The 20,064-nt window shown below is 39.5% G+C and overlaps 1 protein-coding gene across 4 annotated transcripts in view; it reads left to right on the plus strand.

The window, feature by feature from the left end:
• WDFY3 (WD repeat and FYVE domain containing 3) overlaps window positions 1-20,064 on the plus strand; it is a 242,538-nt gene that overhangs the window by 145,451 nt on the left and 77,023 nt on the right. For all 4 annotated transcript variants that reach the window (XM_075861070.1, XM_075861080.1, XM_075861090.1 and 1 more), the window contains 10 exons: window positions 6,385-6,616; window positions 7,930-8,090; window positions 9,082-9,193; window positions 10,266-10,456; window positions 13,416-13,568; window positions 15,783-15,856; window positions 16,812-16,973; window positions 17,097-17,191; window positions 17,430-17,550; window positions 19,200-19,417. In XM_075861070.1, coding sequence (XP_075717185.1) covers window positions 6,385-6,616; window positions 7,930-8,090; window positions 9,082-9,193; window positions 10,266-10,456; window positions 13,416-13,568; window positions 15,783-15,856; window positions 16,812-16,973; window positions 17,097-17,191; window positions 17,430-17,550; window positions 19,200-19,417 — 1,519 coding nt within the window. The remainder of the gene's footprint in view (window positions 1-6,384; window positions 6,617-7,929; window positions 8,091-9,081; window positions 9,194-10,265; window positions 10,457-13,415; window positions 13,569-15,782; window positions 15,857-16,811; window positions 16,974-17,096; window positions 17,192-17,429; window positions 17,551-19,199; window positions 19,418-20,064) is intronic.

The raw sequence follows: 20,064 nt of genomic DNA on the forward strand, positions 1-20,064 counted from the left end.
GCTACTCCTGATGAGCAACCCCCCTTTGTACCTGGACTTCCAAGGTGTCGGAGTGGTCCTAACTTTCCCTATTCTCCTCTGGATACAGGATGGTTGTCTTGATATAATCTACAAACCGTTGCTGGTTGTAATATATATATATATTAATCCGGTCTACATTTTTATTAACAGTAATAATTGTCGCACTGTCACTTACTGTCCTAATGGGACTTTACCCCTGCAGATATGACAGGTCATGGGCAGCACAGTGACCTTCACCTCACACCTTCACATAAAACTCCTCAGATTGTAATTTGCAGCACCGTGGCATATTTACACACATTATAATTATAAACCTCAGACATTATAAACAATAGGGCCTCAGCTAATAACATAATGCTGTCACCAATCTCATGCTATCACCCTCAGGTCTCGGGTCCCATCAGTTCATTGCCAGTCCTGTACACCATCGTCTTCTTCTTCTCCTGTCTTCTGCTCTTCACTGACTGTCACCCTCAGGGTAACCCACACAATTGTGGAGTCAGACTACGTTGGTGTCCAGTGGGGGAGTTATTATTACCCCCTCCTGGTCACTTACTTATCAAAACACTTGATCCTGCTGACGGATTCACTCAGGTCTTTGGTCTTTACTTTGCTGATGTCATCAGGACTTGGTTTGGTCCTTCTCATCTGTCCGACACCGTCTCCTTTAGTTTACGTCATCAGGCTGTACATAGCACCGCATGTTGTGAGCCTGGGGTGAGATCCCACGTAGGCGGATTAGTGGAGTTGTATTGTGACTATCAAACCCTCCGCATCTGTACTCTTCCTCTGGCAAGTTACTCGTCTGGGCGGCTGCTTAGAATTGTGACACTGCCGTCAGTTCATGATAAACGCGTTGTACTGGCTCAGGCTGTGCCTGCCGCATCTCAGTGATGGAGTTCATCATATTAAAAGTCTTCTAGTTCATGTTTACTGGCACTTGCTGGGGACCCCCAACTCTTGTCAATTGTTAAAATAAATACTAATCTGGTGATAACATCATCCGCATACATTATAAACGTTGTTCTAAGTACATACAATAATGTCAGGCCCCTAAATGACATCAAACACCTTTATATAAGGAAAAACTTCTCTGTTACAATGGACAGGGCACCTAGAAGATGTGTAACTTACTGGGTACATTTAATTTGCACTTGGTGATACCCTTTCAGCAGGATTTGTACCTTGATCTCAGCTGATTGCCTAGAACATCTCCACCTCACAGAAAGATACACAGATTCCACATGTTTATCTGACAAGCGTCTTAAACCTATTTTTCTTACTCTAACCTGGTTCGTTCTACCTGGGAAGGCCTCTCAAGGTCTGTTCTCTTCGTGGGAGGCGGGTATGATAAGGTTGGCACCGGTCTGCCAGGACTGTTCTGTAGGCAAATCAAACAGCTCTAACAGAATTTAGCAGCGACAGCTGTAAAACCTGGGACATACCAATTAGATCTTACCAAATCGATCCTTGCAGTCTTGGGGCATATGTGAGGTCATACACCATCAAAACAAGTGCCATCAAGAGTGAATTGGGTGCCACCGTTCACCTTCCTTTATCCGTCCACATTCTGTTAGAATCTGGTTCTCCCGCCTTCCGCTCCCAGTTGGACACTTCCTGTGGAGAACAAGCTTTTTCATTGCATAAACATTAATTGATCTTAATCAGATAATTCAATTGAAGAAAAACATTAACAAATAGCATCTTTACATCAAACGTTCACACTGGTCAGTAACTAAAACTTACAAATTGATTCTTCTTCTTTATATACATATCTATACATACACATATACACTGCACAGAATTCTCTGCTCTAAAATTTCCCTTTCACAACAAAAATAAAAATAAACAAATAAATATGTTTTCTAATGGGAATATTCCACTTCTGTACCTTTTATCTGACGCATGACTCTAATAGTCCAATGCTAAGGCTGGTCCAGAACTTTACATAAAACTTAACCTCAATATTTAATATTCCCACAACACTTCTTAAATACAATTATTAAACAAACTAACTTTGGGATAACATCTGGAGAACTGCTGATATCTTATTGTACAAACATCAGGTCAATACCTGGGATACCATTGTTCCCCTGTCACTTACACACAACGTCTGTAGTGGGGAAAATACAGGCCGGGCTTCAGGCCCCCCTGAGAATAGGTCTACACATACGAGCACCGCGTCATACACTTCTACCTCCGGTAGTTGTATGTTCTGCAGTCGCTGGGACTGTTAATCTGGCCGGGCTGCACTTTTCACAGGTACCTTTGCTGTTTTACCTATGTCATGCCGTGCGCACATCATGCCGGCTGCTACAAACCTAGTGGTGGCATTATTGTATCCAGGGACAAGCCAATTTACTGACACCTGGCTTCACATATCCTTGTTGTCAGGTCTGTCTTCTCTCGCTCTCTCAATTGGCTTACCCGATGATCCAATAAAGTTCCTACTACCAATGGGCCCATAATTGTGGGCGATGCCAAAAGCGTACCTAGAGTCAGTGTAAATGTCGGCCGTCTTACCTTCTGCCAGGTTACAAGCCTCAGCGAGCACCTCCAGCTCCGCTCCTTGAGATGAACAAGAAGGTGAGAGTGGTTTCTGGATGATTTACCTGGTGCTTCGTATCCCGGCTTGTACATACTGTATAATAAAATATCTCTTTATTACAAATTTACATTAAAAACCCATGTCACATATAGATAGAACATCTCAAAGGGGTGGCGTCTTCATTCTCTAAAATAAAACCAAATGTTATACACTTCTCCACACTCATCTGATAATCACGAGCACTTTGAGAATCTCACTTTTATCAGGTTCTGCAAATACTTGATTAATACAAAAACAAATAAAAAGAAAACATTCCTAAAAACTTTACATCAAATTAACAATGTCCAGACAATTTTTGTTTTGCCTTCTCCCACATCTAAATCCATAAAGACTCGTGTGAGTGACGTCACCTCTGCCTCCTGTGTAACTTTGCTGGAGGGGGATGGTCTCTTACACATTTTTAGATCTCCTGAAACCAAATTAATTAACTCAAAACAAACCAAAATTGTACCTGATCAGTTCCTTCACCCTTCCCCCCTTTGTGGACTCTGCGAGAGTGATGTAGCAGAGTTCAAAACGACATCTCAACATAACACTAATTTAACCCTCTGTAATGTACAACAGCCTGAAACAAAAAATGACTTTTTCCTGACGAAAATACATTTGATCTTTACAATGACATAACTCATGTGTGAAATCAAAAATAAAACAATTGTAGTTAGTTATTCAATAAAACAGAAAATATTATCTCTGATAACATTAATTACTGCAAACCAATAAACTGTATATAAAAATAGGGAACGGTGGGGGCACATACATTTTCAAAACCCCGTGTCTCACAGTATCTAAAGTTTAATACATCTGAATTAACATCAAAACACATGAAATCTGATCACATCAGAACACATAAATATCGTAACTTTTATAACCAACAGCGCATGTGCAAAAGAGAAGAAATTTATTTCGGTTTGTACACATTACATAAATATATATCTCAGCAGTGCATATTGAAATCCCTTTGTCTCATCAGCCCTGCAGACTGCACCCAGTCAGCCCCCCCCCTCCTCCTCCCAAACACAGCACACTACAGGGGAGAGGGAGGGGGGTCACACAGCTTCTCGCAACTTCTCACAGCTTCTCACAATCTTAACACTTTCAATGCCGGCAAAACAACATACGTATCTGCAATCATTCATCACACCATTGTATAGGAATTATCTACGTATCAAACACATCTTTAACCGTACAATTTGTCGGCCACCATCTCTATATTATGATGACGTGTTGTTTCATCAGTGAACTAGACTGGAACTTCTGTAAATAGAAAAAACACTACAAATGACAAAATTAACAAGGTGATTATTTCATACTGATTTGGTTGGGCCAGGCGTGGCCACATCAGGGGCAGGGGGGGGGCAGCCTCTCCCATTGGAAACACAGTGCGCAGCTGTGAAGGGGGGGGGGGTGGTTTCCCACCAACAATGAGGACACCCTCAACATGAGGTACGGACGCCATTACCGGGCGTCGGCTGGTCGTGTTTTCTAATACATACAACATACAATACCTTTCTTATTCCTAACTTCCTCTTCTGCAAATCCCTCTAAAGCACTTTCCATCAACTTACTACCTTCCAACTTCCCTTTGTTCTCCAGAATACCTTTTGCCCAATCTGCGGCTTGGAGCCGCCCTCCTCTATGGATCCCACACACTTCCATCAATTTCTTCATTTTACGCACGATCCTGGAGATTTGAATATGGACCGTAAACCATCCATTCTAACAGTCTATATTATACACGTAACTTATATAACAATTTTCGATCTGCAACTCTTGGTCTGGCAGGAAATAATATAATTTCACAGTCTCCAACGCTAAGTCTCGCCGAAATAGTATAATCTCTAGTCTGCAATGTATTTATCATTACATCTCGCTAGAATTATAAAAATCTTTAATTAGACTCTCAAAAATATTCAATTAGACTCTCTGGCCTCGCTGGAAATATTAAAAATTCCACAGTCAGCAGCTCTCTGGTCGTGTTATATAACTTTATTTATTTAGACTCTCTGGCCTCGCTGGAAATATTAAAAATTCCACAGTCTGCAGCTCTCTGGTCGTGTTATATAACTTTATCCAGTCCCTAATTACCCAGAGGATGGTTAGTCGGGCGCGACTAGGGTCTCACAGGTTTCCAACCTCACAGCGGAAAATATCACCTCTGTCGCCTGAGATAATCCAGGAAATCAACAAAAGGGTTCTACAGATGGCTACAAGACTGCCCACTAACACAGATAAGACGAAGATTTATAAAATCAATTCGCTTACCGTGTTATTGCGGAGGTGATCAAATTCCTTCAGTGGGCAACTTTGAGTCCTCTGTTTCACCCTGTGATTGTCGACTGTCCGGATTTTGATTTTTCCTCGAGTGAGGTCCCGGCTTCGGCACCAAATGTCAGGTCCGCATTTCACACCGAATAACCACCTCTGTAAATTGAAAGCTGAAGGCATGCCTGGAGAGAAGTACACCACACAAATGTCTGAGGTACAACTTCAATGTCAGCCAGGAGGGACTGAACTTTTATTCAGAACAAAGAAACACACACAGAGAAGACACATGCCCCTCCCTATAGATGTGTGACTTGCTTGAATTCCATTGGCTCTTCTGCTGTAACTTTTGCTATACATTCTTCTGCACACTCCTCTTTGCATTCCAGGGGGCGGTGTCTTCCATAGGCGTGTCCGACATGAACAAAGAACTTGTTATATATATCAGTATATTACACAAAGAACTGAAATGTATATACATATGTGTGAGGATAATATTTTTCAGACAATATACATAGTAATGATCCCTGACAAAAGTACAACATGTCCTGCAAAAAAAATGTAGTCTCATAAAGCTATGTCGAACAAAAAATAAAAATATTAATGAACGCTGGGATGCATGGAAGAAAAAAAATAAAAAAATAATTCTATCCTTGAGGCCAAAATTGTCTGTGTCCTTAAGGAGTTAATACAAACCTCAGGGTGCAGATGAACCTTTTTCTTCCGACAATTTTGCAAGATAAACCCGGCTGCTGTGTTAAATGTAACCAGCCGGTAGATCAACTGTGCGTATTAAGTTAAACGTTTTTATTTTCATGGTCCATCCTTGGTTTCCTTTGGTAGTTTCCTATTGGTTCTGCCTTGAGGTAAACTGGAAAATTCAGAATTACTTACCAGTAATTGTTTTCGGGAAGCTTTATGAGAGCACTTATATATCTCCATTGGCGCTGTCATGAGGTTTTCCATAAACCAATTTACTGGTAAGTAATTCTGGATTTTTTTAAACGTTTCTATAATTGCAGTGCAAAAAAATTAAAACAAACTGCAAATGCAAAGCTTTACTTTGTTTAGTAGGCTATTTACTAGTAGTAAAAATACAAAAGAAAGATAAAGAAACCATTTACACACATTTACAAGTAACATTTTATTTGTACTTTCTTTTTTTGGTTGGATGATGACCTCTGGTCTAGGCTATATATTTACGTCTTTGACAATCGCTAACACTTCTATGTGACTTACTTATTTCTTATTATTCACAGCACCACTATTAATATACTCATTATTTGACATAAACTTCCGCTTCTTACGTGTGGGTTCAGATAAAACAATTTCATATTAATTTGTCATACCACTTGTAAAGGTTATATTTTCCCGTTGCACAAAATTGTAAACCATTGAATATTATTATTAATATTTTTTTTTATAAAAATGTAAGTTCTTCTATCTATATATATCTCATATATCTAATTTTTTATTTTATTTTTTCTGTGCAGCTCCATTATGTACACAGTTCTCCTGGCGGGTCTGGTTCAGTTAATCCACCAGTGTTTAGCACGGTCTACGCTTACATTGGCACTCCTCCAGCTCAACGCCAACTCTCTTCCCTTGTTTGGCGCCTGGGACCAACTCACTTTTTGGAGGAAGTCTTGACTGCAGCAAGTGTTGGTGTAATTTATGACCTGGGACCAAATTCTGTTGGAAGCTTTCAAGCAGTTTGTTCCCCATGTGAGTTTTTTTATGTTTGTTTTTCAAGTTGACTATCAAACAATGCTAAACAATGCTCCTGGCAAAACTAATAACACTGTGTTGTGCCTAGTGAAGGGCCTAGGAGGGCACTGAATGGCACCGTGATTCTCTCTTTGGTATTCTTTGAGTGTTCCTTTTAATATTCTTTGTAAATGTTAAATATTAGACCTTGCCATCAACCATGTAGAATAAATCTTTCAGACAGTAAAAAACAGATCAATTTCTGTGTTGGTGGTATGACTGCTCTACTATTCACTCTTTCACTCAGTGCCCTTTCTCTAGTTTTTAGGTATAATTTTGGAAAACTAAAGGCCCATTCCTAGCCACAATGTGTATGAAATCAGTTTCTCTTTTGTTTAATATTAGATAGTGGGGACGACTTATTAACACTGTCGTAGAGTTAGACGAGATAATTATAGACCAGACAGGCAGAAATTGTGCCAAATTAATCCCAATGGTACATGCTGTATGATAAATTTCACGAACCTTGCTAGATGTTAAACACTTTTTCCCTTCTTTAAAAAGGACTTGTCCCCCTTTCTAACGTGTCTGTTTTAGTAGATTATTGTAATCTCCATGAAAAAACAATTCTTGAACATATTCTCTTATAATTAGGTTGTACCAATCCTCCTAAAAATGTATGAATAACTTGACAACTGGGTGTTACCAGTTGGAGGGGGTGTCCCTACACAGGCTGACCATGTCCAATCAGTGCTGACAGAGTGAGACTGTAGGGACACGCCCCTTTGACAAGGGAAATGATAACACCCAGTTGTCAATTTATTCATACATTTCTAGGAGGCATAACAGAGAAATGGCACACTGCAGAAGTCTACGAAAATAAGTTCCAGAATTGTTCTTTTATGGGGAATACAAGGACTAAAATAAAAAGGTCAGGAGAAAAGAACAGGTTTCCTTTAAGCCTGGCTGGCATAATTTGCACCAGTATTTTGCGAGAAAATAATGGCACACGGTTTTAATAAATCTGGTACATTTTACGGGTCCTCTTAGCAATGCCCCTTTTTCTAGACACTTTTTTCAAAGTTGAGTGAGGTGTAGGAAGTGTTAAGTCATAATTTAAAGACCGTATATTGTTTTTCCCTTTTAGTTTGGTACAAGTAAAAATCTATGTCCCAATGTCTTTTAGTACTTCAATCTACAGACTTTTTACTTTTACCCTGTATACATATGCAGAGGTTTTTTTTGATTTTTTTTTGAGGCATCAATATGATCAGATAGAATGTTGTGTCAATCTTTTAAGTTAATGGACATTGTTCTATGTTATATTACAGGTAAGGATTCCAAGTCTGAATCAGGTACTCCATCACTGGTATCCCTGGTGCCAGAGGAAAAAGTGTCCTTTGGGTTATATGCACTTTCTGTCTCTTCTCTAACTGTGGCAAGAATACGGAAAGTTTACAATAAACTGGACAGCAAAGCAATTGCTAAGCAGGTGAGGTCCATTGTGTCCCTGTAGTCTGAATTTCTAAAATGATTTGTGTATGTTCTCAAAATATCTCCATGCATACAGACACACAATAGACCAGATAGACAAATCTGTAGATACGGACGTAGATAGGTAGTTGAGACCACTGAGCAATCTATCTAAAGATTGAGATCATACAAACATTAGATGTCTTCCTTTTTTTCTGTTAAAAGGGTTGTCCTGGTATTTTATATTGATGGTCTATTCTTAGGATAGGCCATCAATATGAGAACGGTGGGGGTCCAACTCGCAGAACCCCCACCGATCAGCTGATTGATGGGGCCATGATGTTAGTCTCCGCAGCCTTTTCCCAGTTTACAGGCACAACGCTGTACACATCCGTAGCGGCTGTGCCTGGGATTGTAGTTCCGGTCCCATTCAAGTGAATGGGACTGAGCTGCTATCCCAGGCGCAGCCACTGCGGATGTGTACAGCGCTGTGCCTGGTAAACACTGAAGAGGCCCCTTCAATTATCTGATAGGCGGGGAAATGGCCTTTTCCTAGGATAGGCCATCAATATAAAATGCCTGGAGAACCGCTTTTAATACCTTGGCGAGTACAAATCCCTGAGAGGGAATCACCAGGGCCTCTTAGGAGAATGCCAAGGTGCATGCATAAAACTCACTTTATCTTTAGCCCCTTCCCTCTCCTTGCCGTTATTTTCCTCCTTCTCCTCCCCTTAATGAAGAACAAACACAAAAGAAGCATACATTTTTTTTTAAAAAACATTAAGTACACAACTTTTTTAGGAAGGGTCTATGGGTATGACTCATAGCTACGTACATGCAATATCTTACTGCAAGTCATTGAAGGGAGAACCTACTGTATACTTACGGAGTTACAGGGGGAGTTATATTCTTAGTGAAGAATACATTTAGGACCAGTTTGTGAATTAACGCATAATAGCATGTTGATATTCAAATATGTATTTTTTTTACTTACTTTTTTTTCTTTGTAGTTGGCAATATCATCTCACGAAAATGCCACCCCGGTGAAGTTACTGCATAACTCAGCTGGACATTTAAATGGCCCTGCTCGGACAATAGGAGCAGCACTCATTGGCTACCTAGGTAACATTTGTATGATTTATGTATTCAATGGTCAGGAAGTAGGTTTCTGTATCACTATGATTGCTGACAAAGGACACACACCATAGCAAACAAACTCATTTATATGTTTGTATATATGGACCTATCCCTTAGTTTTCTACTCCACTTTGTGTTTTATTGAGTTTAGGATCCTCAGTTACAAAGTTTACTATCATTTGCCCCACCGGCTTCTTAAAGGGGTTCCTCAACTGAAACGTTTATGGCATATTCATGGGATATTCCATAAATGTCTCATAGATGTCGGCCGCTGCACCCAGGGGGCAAATGAATAGGAGAGTTGGCCAAGCAGGTTTGGCTGTTTCTGTAACTTCCTTATTAATAAATGGAGAAAGCTGCGGTCACCTCTCTATTGGTTCTCCGCCTGGATGCGGTGGCTGTCTTATCATGCGGGATGGGTTCAGGGGGCCCCCGTTCTAAAGATAGGTCAGAGAAAACTATTTATCCTGAGCTCAGCGTCTTACCTTCCTTCCTATGCTGCCCTCAGATAGGGGACCGTAAGGGACCTGACTTTAACGAGGTATTCCCAACAAAGACATTCATGCCATATTTTTTTCTTGTCTAGTTAGGCGGCCCCACATCCAGGCGGAGAATCAATGGAGAGAGCTGGACACATGCGCAGCCGCCTATCCATTGATTCTTCGCCTGGATGCTGCAGCTGGCAGCTGCCTCCCAGGGCGGGGATGGGGTGACCACCATTCTGGTTATAGGTGCGGGTTCCAGAGCTGGGCATTCATTTATGGCATATCCTGTGGATATGCCATAAATGGTTAGATTGGGAATACCCCTTTAACTCCTGACAAACCTGTCCTACTTATTTGGTTTCTACATATGTGACGTTTCACAGCACAGCATTGGCACCACTGTTTTTGATATTTCTGCTTATAAGTTCCAATGTTTCTTGACTTTGCCTTCTTAATTATTGCATTGAAGGAGTAAAAAAAAATATAATGTGGAAATGTTTTGTATTATTAGTGCACCTTCCAGCTTATGATAATTTAGTGGCATTATATAAGTTGTTTGTGTTTTACTTTAGGAGTTAGAACATTTGTCCCCAAACCTGTGGCTACAACCTTGCAGTATATCGGGGGAGCAGCTGCCATTCTTGGTCTAGTAGCAATGGCATCTGATGTTGAAGGTCTCTATGCAGCAGTCAAGGCACTTGTGTGTGTGGTAAAAAGCAATCCACTGGCCAGCAAAGAAATGGAAAGGATCAAAGGTTACCAGGTATGCTGGGTAATAAAATTAATGGACTGATGGAGTCACATATAATATAATATAACATGTGCATGTATTATTGCATCATGAGTTTTTGTTATTACAAAAGACTATTCGGCCAATGGCACATAAATTCATAAACTTTTTATCAAACCTATCTTCTACTTGTGTTTGGTGTTTGAACTCCCAGCTTATTCAGTGATCAGGCACGATCCTGATAGTTCCTATCTGTATCACAGGCTGTTCTACAGAGAATAACTACTAGAGACCACATCTATAGAGTGTATCGTGTACATGCAGTATATGTACCGTGTGGTCACCGATACAGGACGTGCCTGAATTGATTGACAGCTGGGGAGGCAGAAAGGAGCATTGCATGGTATATTTTTATTATTGGGGAGTTAGGCTCATATGATCTGATCATTTTATTAATTGTATTTTTTGAACATTTAGAATTTTTTTTTAAAGTTTATTATTTTATAGATAATTCACCCAAAATCTATTTGTGGTTGTAGTAGCCATGTAGGGGTGAATGGAGTCAAGATGGGTGGGTTTTCTGGAGAATGTAACAGACTTGAAGGAATGTAACGAACTTTAGAATGGCTTATTTAGTGTATCTGTTCTGAGACCATGAATGTTGTGCTTAAACAAGTATAAATCTGAATATACTCCAGGTTATATTAAGTTCGCATCGAGTGAATATGTTTCATAGACGAGAATATGACTTGTCTTTCTAAAAGAAGAAATCCAGTCAAGCTTATGTGATCAGAAAAAGGAACTTAAAAAAAAAGAAATGGAATCTTGAAATACTTACTTGTGTTAAATATCTATGGAACAGTTAAAGGGCCAGGTAACGGCTCTGAATATAGTCAGAACAATGCCGACTTTGTATAAATATAATTTGTTAGTCGAGGTTCTTCCACGGTCGATCAATAACAATGTATTAGCACATGTCTGTAGGACTCATTTGACATTGAGTAGTAGGAACAGGGACATTTACGTACTTATATCAGGAATTGATAACTAGATATATGGGAACTGAGGCTAAATAAATACTTGTATACTTTGTAGGCTAAGTAAATATTCATTACAAAATGCAGGATTTGCATCTTCCACCAAATATTTTGCTCAAGGCTACACACATTCATCATATTGTTGACAACCATTGTGAATTCTGAAGCTCATAGGAAAGAAAATTACTTCTACCAAAACTGAAAGCAATGTGTCACTAACAAGACATGGTCATTTCAAGGTTGTTAATTTTCAGGTTAATTGGGTTCACCTAGTATATCGCATGGGAATATTTATGTCTAGTAGTGTTGTTTTAGGATAGGGGTTTGGCAGTCTGGGTCATAGTTGTAATGCTGGATACAATGTATAGAAACCAACTGTGAGGCTTGCTACAATGGCCAAAGTCTGGATATGAAGCCAGTGAAATGGAGAGGAGAGCAGTGCCTGAAAAAGAGAACCTTCCCACCACTGGGGTTCCCACACCACACCACCCTCCTGTCTGAACCTTGGTCATTAAAATTTCTTACACAATGTCTACACCATTTACTATGCTTACTTACCGGCTTTCAGCTAGCTAGCTAGCAAACTAGCGCAATAGTGTGGTGTCAACTTGGTTTTGAAACTGGGTCACAGATTTCGTTGGTTCTCCCATACTATGCTTGATATCTCAGTAAACATAGGTTTCTGATCTATGAGATGTATTAAACCCCATAGGGAGAGTTGCCAATTGGCCTCAAAATTTTGCACAATAATTGTACAGGAGACCACACAAGGTGTACACCATCAGTTAATAAGTAATCTAATTAAGGGGAAGGGGAAAAGTGTGTGGATGTGTAACAGTAACTATTAAAATGTAATCTTTATTGATAACAATGTTAAAAAAAAATCAACAATTGGTGTAAGTTTGACAAATGCAGAGACCCCTTTTTCTGCATTCTATAGGGACAGTTGGCCCGGTTGTCCAATGTGTGCCCAACAGTGCTTGACTATATAGGTGCCTTGGATGATGGAATATAGATATGGCACTTGTCCTCACCCTGACTGAAATAGAAGTACCTATGCCTACACCTGGTTATAAAAAGTGTGAGCTAATTGCCCTATTACTAATATCCTGAGAATGTGGTATTGGATATGCTGATTGGGCATTGCTGCATGATCTATATAAATGGACAATAGCAGTGTAGTGCAAGAAATGGTGCTTGGTTAAACCTAGCATCCACAATTGGTACTTCGGCAGGTGCTCTATTTAAAATATATAGAGTGCAGGGCAAATGAAGTAGAAACTTCATACGTGACCCACTCTCCGTGTATGAATCTGCTGCAAATGCCATTCTAGCTATGTGCTAGAGCCTTGATAAAGCGTCTGGAGGACGTGAAACGGTCGTAGGCTCTATTGTCTTCTGATCCCGTGTTGCCTGCCTCAACATAGAATAAAAAGAAACCTTTTTTGCAAGGGGTGAGTGCCGTGCTGTCTATTTTTCTACATGTTGACATTAGCTATGTGCCAGAGCACTGAACCCTGCTCACCAATACTAAGCTACCTCCGCTCGTGTACTGAACGGAGGAAGCGAGAGAGCAGTAGGAAGGAGCAGACTGAATGAGGGCTATGTAAAGCGCTAAGTACTGCTTCCCTGCTCTGTAGTCTCCGCTCCTACGCAGAGCGAGGACAGCCGGGCGGCTTGAGTGAAAGCCGGACCGGGACTAGAGGTGGGACGCACTATTAGTTGAGTCCTGGTTAGGTTGAAGGGCTGTGTACCAATGTTGATTAGGGCGAAATAGTTTTTTAATAATCAACATCTTAATAAAGGTTAAATTTTAATAGTTACGGTTACACATTCACACACTTTTCTACTTTTCCCCTCAATTATATGGTGTATGAAACCCGAAATATATATCCCCATGTAATATATCATATGCATTTTTATTATACTGCCTTTTTTGTTTTGTTTTTTTTAAGCTACTAGCAATGCTGCTGAAGAAGAAGAGAGGGCTTCTTAACAGCCACATTTTACATCTCACATTTTCTTTGGTTGGGACAGTGGACAGTGGTCATGAAACATCCATAATACCCAACTCCACAGCTTTCCAAGACCTGCTCTGTGACTTTGAGGTAAGTGGCCACTTTGACCAAGGTAGCACCATGATCCAGTCAAAAATGTGCTCTACACTGAAGTAAAGGTGTTTGGTGCTTCATTACAGTTCAGTACCCGTTGCTTATTAACCAGTTCAGGACCGGGCTATTTTGCGCCTTCAGGACCAGACACCGTTTAGCCCTTTTTAGCACGTGTTAGTTAAATGGCTATAACTTTTTTATTTGTTGTGCTAACTACGTGATTTTTGCGACGTTTTTTCCGTAGACAATGCAGGTTTCTTTTTTATACACGCCTTTTTCGCTATTTTAGACTTTTTATTCATAAAGTTTGAAAATAATAGTAAAAAAATAAGCTTTTTTAGGTTTCAGCTATTTTTTTTGGGTAATAACATAGTTTTACCCTAAAATAGACCTTTTATTTGTGATCGCCATTGTCTACCGTAAATTTTAATATATTACATGTCTATATTCGGGTAATTGGGTCAGCGCTAGCATTACAAAAATGATTGGCGGGGGGAACGTTTTTTTTTGGGGTGGGTATTTTATGTGTATTTATTATTAATTTTTTTTTGCACTTGACTTTACTTTTTTTTTTATTACTATGGTCTGTCCCTCAAAGGTCAAAAAGACCTTTGGGGAACTTTATATATTTTTTTTCTTTCTTTTCCACCATGTTTTTCCACTGTAACTGGAGCTGCACAGCAGCCCCAGTTACAGGGGAAATCAGCCCTCTCATAGTGACGATTGTCACTAATAGGGCTGTGCTGGGTCTAGTAAGACCCAGCAGCAGTCTGTCAGTAAAGGCACCCGGCGATCATGTGACCAGTCACATGATCACCGGGAGGAATAGAGACAGCGCCGCTGCTGCTGTCTCTATTCCTATACACAGCGTTCATTGAGCGCTGTGTAAAAAGACATCGGAGAAGACAGAAGCAGCGACAGCTGCTTCTATCTTCTCCTCCGGGTCCCCGGCAGTCACTGACAGCCGGAGACCCGACATTCCAGCGGTCGGGAACCAGTTCATCATGGTAAAGTGGGATGCACATAAGTATATAAAAGGGTCACCGGTAACAATATACAACAAGCATATTAAAGGAGCTTTAGCTCAGGAAATAACGGTTTATTGATGTCAGTGGGGCTGCACACAATGAAATATCGCTGTGACTTTGCCATGCCCTGGATTTAGGAACGTATTCATACGGCCATATTTATGGACTGTTACCACCTGTATTCCATTTGCCAACAATGGAAGCAAATCTTATCAGAGGAAAGTAGGAAAACCATTGCACTTGTATATTTATTGCCAAATATTGAGGCAAATCCCACCAAAGGAAAGTGGGTTTAAAGCCCAGGAACATGTGTCATACTCTTTATGGCGCATGATCCTTATCTGGTTAAATGCCGCACGGATTGACCGCTTTTCCAGTATGAGTTTGTATACAGGGAGAGCTGTTAGTCACTCTGTGTAGACAGGGGAGCAGGACTCAGACTTTCTCTATTAGACTTGGCAGCATTTAAATAGATTTTTTCATCAAATCTTAAAAAACTATATATATCCTGAACTCCGCATTTCTGCTTCTATCTGATACTGCCCTCACAAAGGGGTGTATAGGGGACCTGACTTTCCACCTATGACATTTATAACCTATTCCGTCTCACCTGGTGTGGTGGCCCAGCATTCAGATGGAGAATCAATGGAGAGAGTCGCACACATGCGCCACCACCTCTCCATTTATTTGCCGCCTGTTTCGGCGGCTAGCAGCCGCCTCACCTGGCGGGTGGGGATTAGGTGACCACCATTCTGGCGATAGGTGAGGGTTCCAGAGCTGGGATTCACATCTATCAGACATTTATGGCATATCCTGTGAATTTGCTATACATTTCATTTCTAAGATGGGAGTAACCCTTTAAATAGTCCTGTTCAATACACACAAGAACCACAACTAACTAGGAAACATTAAAATAATGGCAAGGTTAATCAAATCCGACAAGAGATTTGTGTGTATTTGAAAAAATTCCGATAATTTCAAATTCAGCATTTGCAAAATATGAAGTTTAATACTGGAGCCCGCTCTTGGAAATTTGGGACACATGGAAACTATTCACTGCCCAGGTATATACTTGAAATTGTAATTCGGTTTACATTTCTTGACATTTTTGTTATGTGTATATTTATATAAAGTTGCTGTATTGTAAATGATTATTAATTTCCTGTTCTTGTTTGTATTTTAGGTCTGGCTCCACGCACCATATGAGCTCCATCTTTCACTGTTTGAACATTTCATTGAGCTTCTTACTGAATCAAGGTTAGCCCAAGCCATTTTTCTAATCAAACATGGGCACATTATTTGGGTAACTTCAAACCTAAAATGGTAATAGTTTGGAACAAGTGCTCTTGATTATTAGAAGCTTGTTTTAAAGGACGCAGCTCGAAGTACCTAGTCCTTGTCGCAAAATCTGTAACAGGGCTTCCTCAATAGACCGGGATAATGTACAAAGTGATGTCACGAAACGGGAATAATAAGCAGAGTGATCTGACAGTACATGCATAATAAACCATGTGAAGTCATATGAAACGCTTATTGCACACAGTGAGGCCACAGTTTTTGAATAATGTGCATAGTGATGATGTCACAGCACAGGGATAATAAATCTAGTGATGTCATAGCTAATATAAGGTCACAGAACAGGAAAAAAAGATACAGCATCATACTTTAAGTATCATGCACACAATGATTTCACAGTATAGGGGAAATAAACACAGTGATGTCAAAGTTCTAGGATAATAAGTGTGATGATACAGCAGTGGTGTAAAAAACCTGGTAATAAAGCCATCCTTGCCAGTAATTTTAAAGATTAATATAAATAATAAAGATGAACTACTATTCTGACTTTCATTTGATTGTACCAATTGTGTGTTGTAAGCACATTACGCGGTCCGTTGCCTAGTTATTGCATTTAATCTTCATTGAAGAAGCCCATGCGGCTCCTATGTGGATACTATATCCCTTCTCAAAGCACCATTACATGGGCAAATAAGGAATGGGCAAACCAACTCAAGGGTTGGTACTACTTCCAAATGTCGTTCAAACTCTTCCCGTCTGGGATGTCGTATCATGAACTGACAACAAAACAAAGGATCCTATCTTGATTTTTCTATGGGACCCACTCTTGCCTATGTATAATCCTGAAAATTTATATATGAATGTTTAGTCCTTCACTAAACCTGCTACTTTGAAATGTATTATTATTTTGTTGCAGTGAAGCCGCAAAGAATGCAAAACTCATGAGGGAATTCCAGCTAATACCGAAGCTGTTACTGACCCTACGAGACATGTCTCTATCACAACCTACTATATCTGCTATTAGTAATGTCTTGAGTTATCTCCTACAAGGTTTTGCAAACAACAACGACTTGCTCAGGTAATATTTTATTTATGCCTTGAACAAAATACCTTTTATTATACACTTGTGTTGCTAATCCTTAAGATTGTCCCCATTATTCTGTCCATTGGTATTGTGAGTAATCGTATTTTTCCTGTTAAGGTTTGGACAGTTCATCTCATCCACCCTACCTACATTTGCTGTATGTGAGAAGTTTGTTGTAATGGAAGTAAATAATGAGGAGAAGTTAGAGCCAGGTAAGTAGTCCAATTCTGCTATCCGCAGTCATGTAACTTTTATTTATTTTCTATAGAACCATGTGCGATACTTTTTTATATTATTACATGCATGATGGCCAAAGCATGTTACCAGTATAAAACGGTTTGTTCAATAGGCATTTTAAAGTCCGCTTTCTAGCTTGCGCACTACTCCGGCGTGACCTGTTATGTGCCACTGTTTTTCAATAAAATAATTTTTTATTTGTGCCCCAATAAGGAACTGAGGATGACTTTGGAGGACTTGTTTCTGCCAATCTTATTCTTCTAAGAAATAGACTATTAGATATGCTGCTGAAACTCCTGTATACTACGAAGGAAAAGACCACCGTTAATCTTCAGTAAGTAGTCTATGATGGGATGCACACTATATTAACATGGGGTTGAGGACATTTATGAAGATTGGTGCAAAGTAAAAACTTTGCCCTGCGCCCATTTTACATTCCATCTTATGTCGGCTGTTCTTTTCTGAGCCACAATAATAGACTCCGAATCGGATTGGCTGTTAGGTGTTTAGCTGCAGTTACATAGGATTAAAAAAGACACAGGTCCATTAAGTTCAACCTTTGTCAATCAATTTCACGTCTTTCGTTGCTAGATTAGTTATAACCCTCAGTGTCATTTGTCAGTAAATAAGCATCTAGCCGTTTTTTTAAATGCTGACATAGTATCTGCCATAACCACCTCTTGTTGTAGGGCATTCTATAATTTGACTACTCTAGCTGTAAAGAACCCTTCCCTATATTGATGTCTAAAATGTCTTTCTTCCACACACAATTAATGTCTCCTGGTCCTTTGTAAAGTCTTTGGAAATGGTAATAAGATCACTTCTTTCCAAGCTGAACAATCCCAAGTTTTCTAGCCTTTCATTATAAGACACATCCCTTCCCATTTAATAATCTAGTCATCTGCCTTCGAACTCTCTCCAGTTATCCTATATCCTTTTCACAATGTGGAGCCCAAAAGTAAATTCCGTATTCAAGTTAATGTTACATTTGAATCACAGGTTTTTATCTCTCTTTTTATACACTCTAAAATCCTATTTGCTTTTGCAGCTGCTGCTTGGACTTGGGCTTGCACTGTAGCTGCCATATTCCATCTGTGTATGTGTCGTTAAGAGACACATACACAGATGAAATAAAACATGGCAGCCCCCAGTACAGTAAGAAAGTGTTAATAAAAAAAAAACATTGTGTGTGAAAAAATAAATAGTCAATATAATATTTTATTAAATAAAAACACACAAATTAATTAATTAAAAAAAACAAAAATATGACACTGTCCATTTAAGTACTGCTGCTTACCTTATTTGTAACCAGAATACAAGTCCTTCTCTTATAAATGAGCCTGAATGTAGTATTGTAAACTAAGCAATGTAGTGAGTATAGAAATACAAACAAATTCCCATTAAAAAAAAAACAATACATTAATAGTATAAAGTGCTCTATTTCTGTCCTCTAAATCAGGTTGCAATGTTAGAATTTATTTACAGAGAAGCTGACCGTGAAATTGGCAGAAATACACTTGTGATTTGATTGATTCGCATACAGGATAACAGCAGGTCACAACTCCTCAAATTTCAGCTTTCTTAGCGTTCTGTATTCAATCCTATAAGGACGCTGTCATAAAGATGTATGACAAGCTCCAACTTTCAGTAAAGAACTGGTCAGTTGATCGATGACTTTTCTTTTTTTTTTTATATATATATAATGTTGTGATGGAATGTCAGATAGTGAACTGTGTATTTTACCTCCAAGGTTCATATCTGGTTATTTCCGTGAGCTTATGTGACAACCAGAATGGTTTCTTCTGTTATTTCTCACATAAACTTTCCTGCCAAAAAGCTTGTATTAAGAAATAAAGATCCACTAGTTTAGACATGGTGATGTTCCACAACCTGCTCCCTGACCAGATCTGCAGATGTGCATTGTCAGCGTTTATTATGAGTACTAACTAATAACTAACATCTTTTTATTCTTTTCTCATCAAGGGCTTGTGAAGAATTAGTCAAGACTCTTGGATTTGATTGGGTCATCATGTTTATGGAGGAACATCTACATTCGACGACAGTCACTGCAGCCATGAGGATTTTGGTGGTACTCTTGAGCAACCAGCCAATCCTCATTAAGTTCAAGGAAGGTGTGAGTGGGGGAGGATGGCTGGACCAAACCGACTCGGTCTTGACCAACAAAATCGGGACAGTACTAGGTAAATTTCATATGTTAATTCATTGTTAATGGAGACCATCTTTGTACATACGTGCATCTAAAATATTTTATCTTCAACAAAAATGTATCCAGAGCATATGTCATACCATCAGATATAACTATCAGTTATAAAAAAATCAAAAAATATACCTCATGCGCAAATAACGTCCATAAACAACAAAAATAACAAATATAAATCTTTATTATCCCATAAGGGAAAAATTGCCCGCAAGATACATACGTTTAAAACACAAATAATTTAAAAACACCCCGGATAGGAATGTCCACCGTATCCCATAGTAATAGCCATAAAATGTAGCAGTGTTGCAACAGTATGTGGTATAATAAAGTTTAGCCTGAAGATCAGGTATCTAGAATGATCAACTTGCTATGGCATAAATATTTACATATATGGGTATGCGAGATCACATCTATATCTAAATGGGCTATTTAATTACCTGGGGTGGACATGATGAAAAAGACCCGATCCGAGGACCACCTCGACGCGCGTTTTGCTTCCTTCGTCAGGACAGAGGAAGCGAAACGCGCGTCGAGGTGGTCCTCGGATTGCATTGGTTCTCCTAATAGAGGGGGTCCCAACTGGGCATACGGAAATAGGTTGTCCAAAGCGCACACAACCTGAAAGAA

The sequence above is a fragment of the Rhinoderma darwinii genome, chromosome 1 (assembly GCF_050947455.1).
Source record: "Rhinoderma darwinii isolate aRhiDar2 chromosome 1, aRhiDar2.hap1, whole genome shotgun sequence".
NCBI classification, from domain to species: Eukaryota; Metazoa; Chordata; class Amphibia; order Anura; family Rhinodermatidae; genus Rhinoderma; species Rhinoderma darwinii.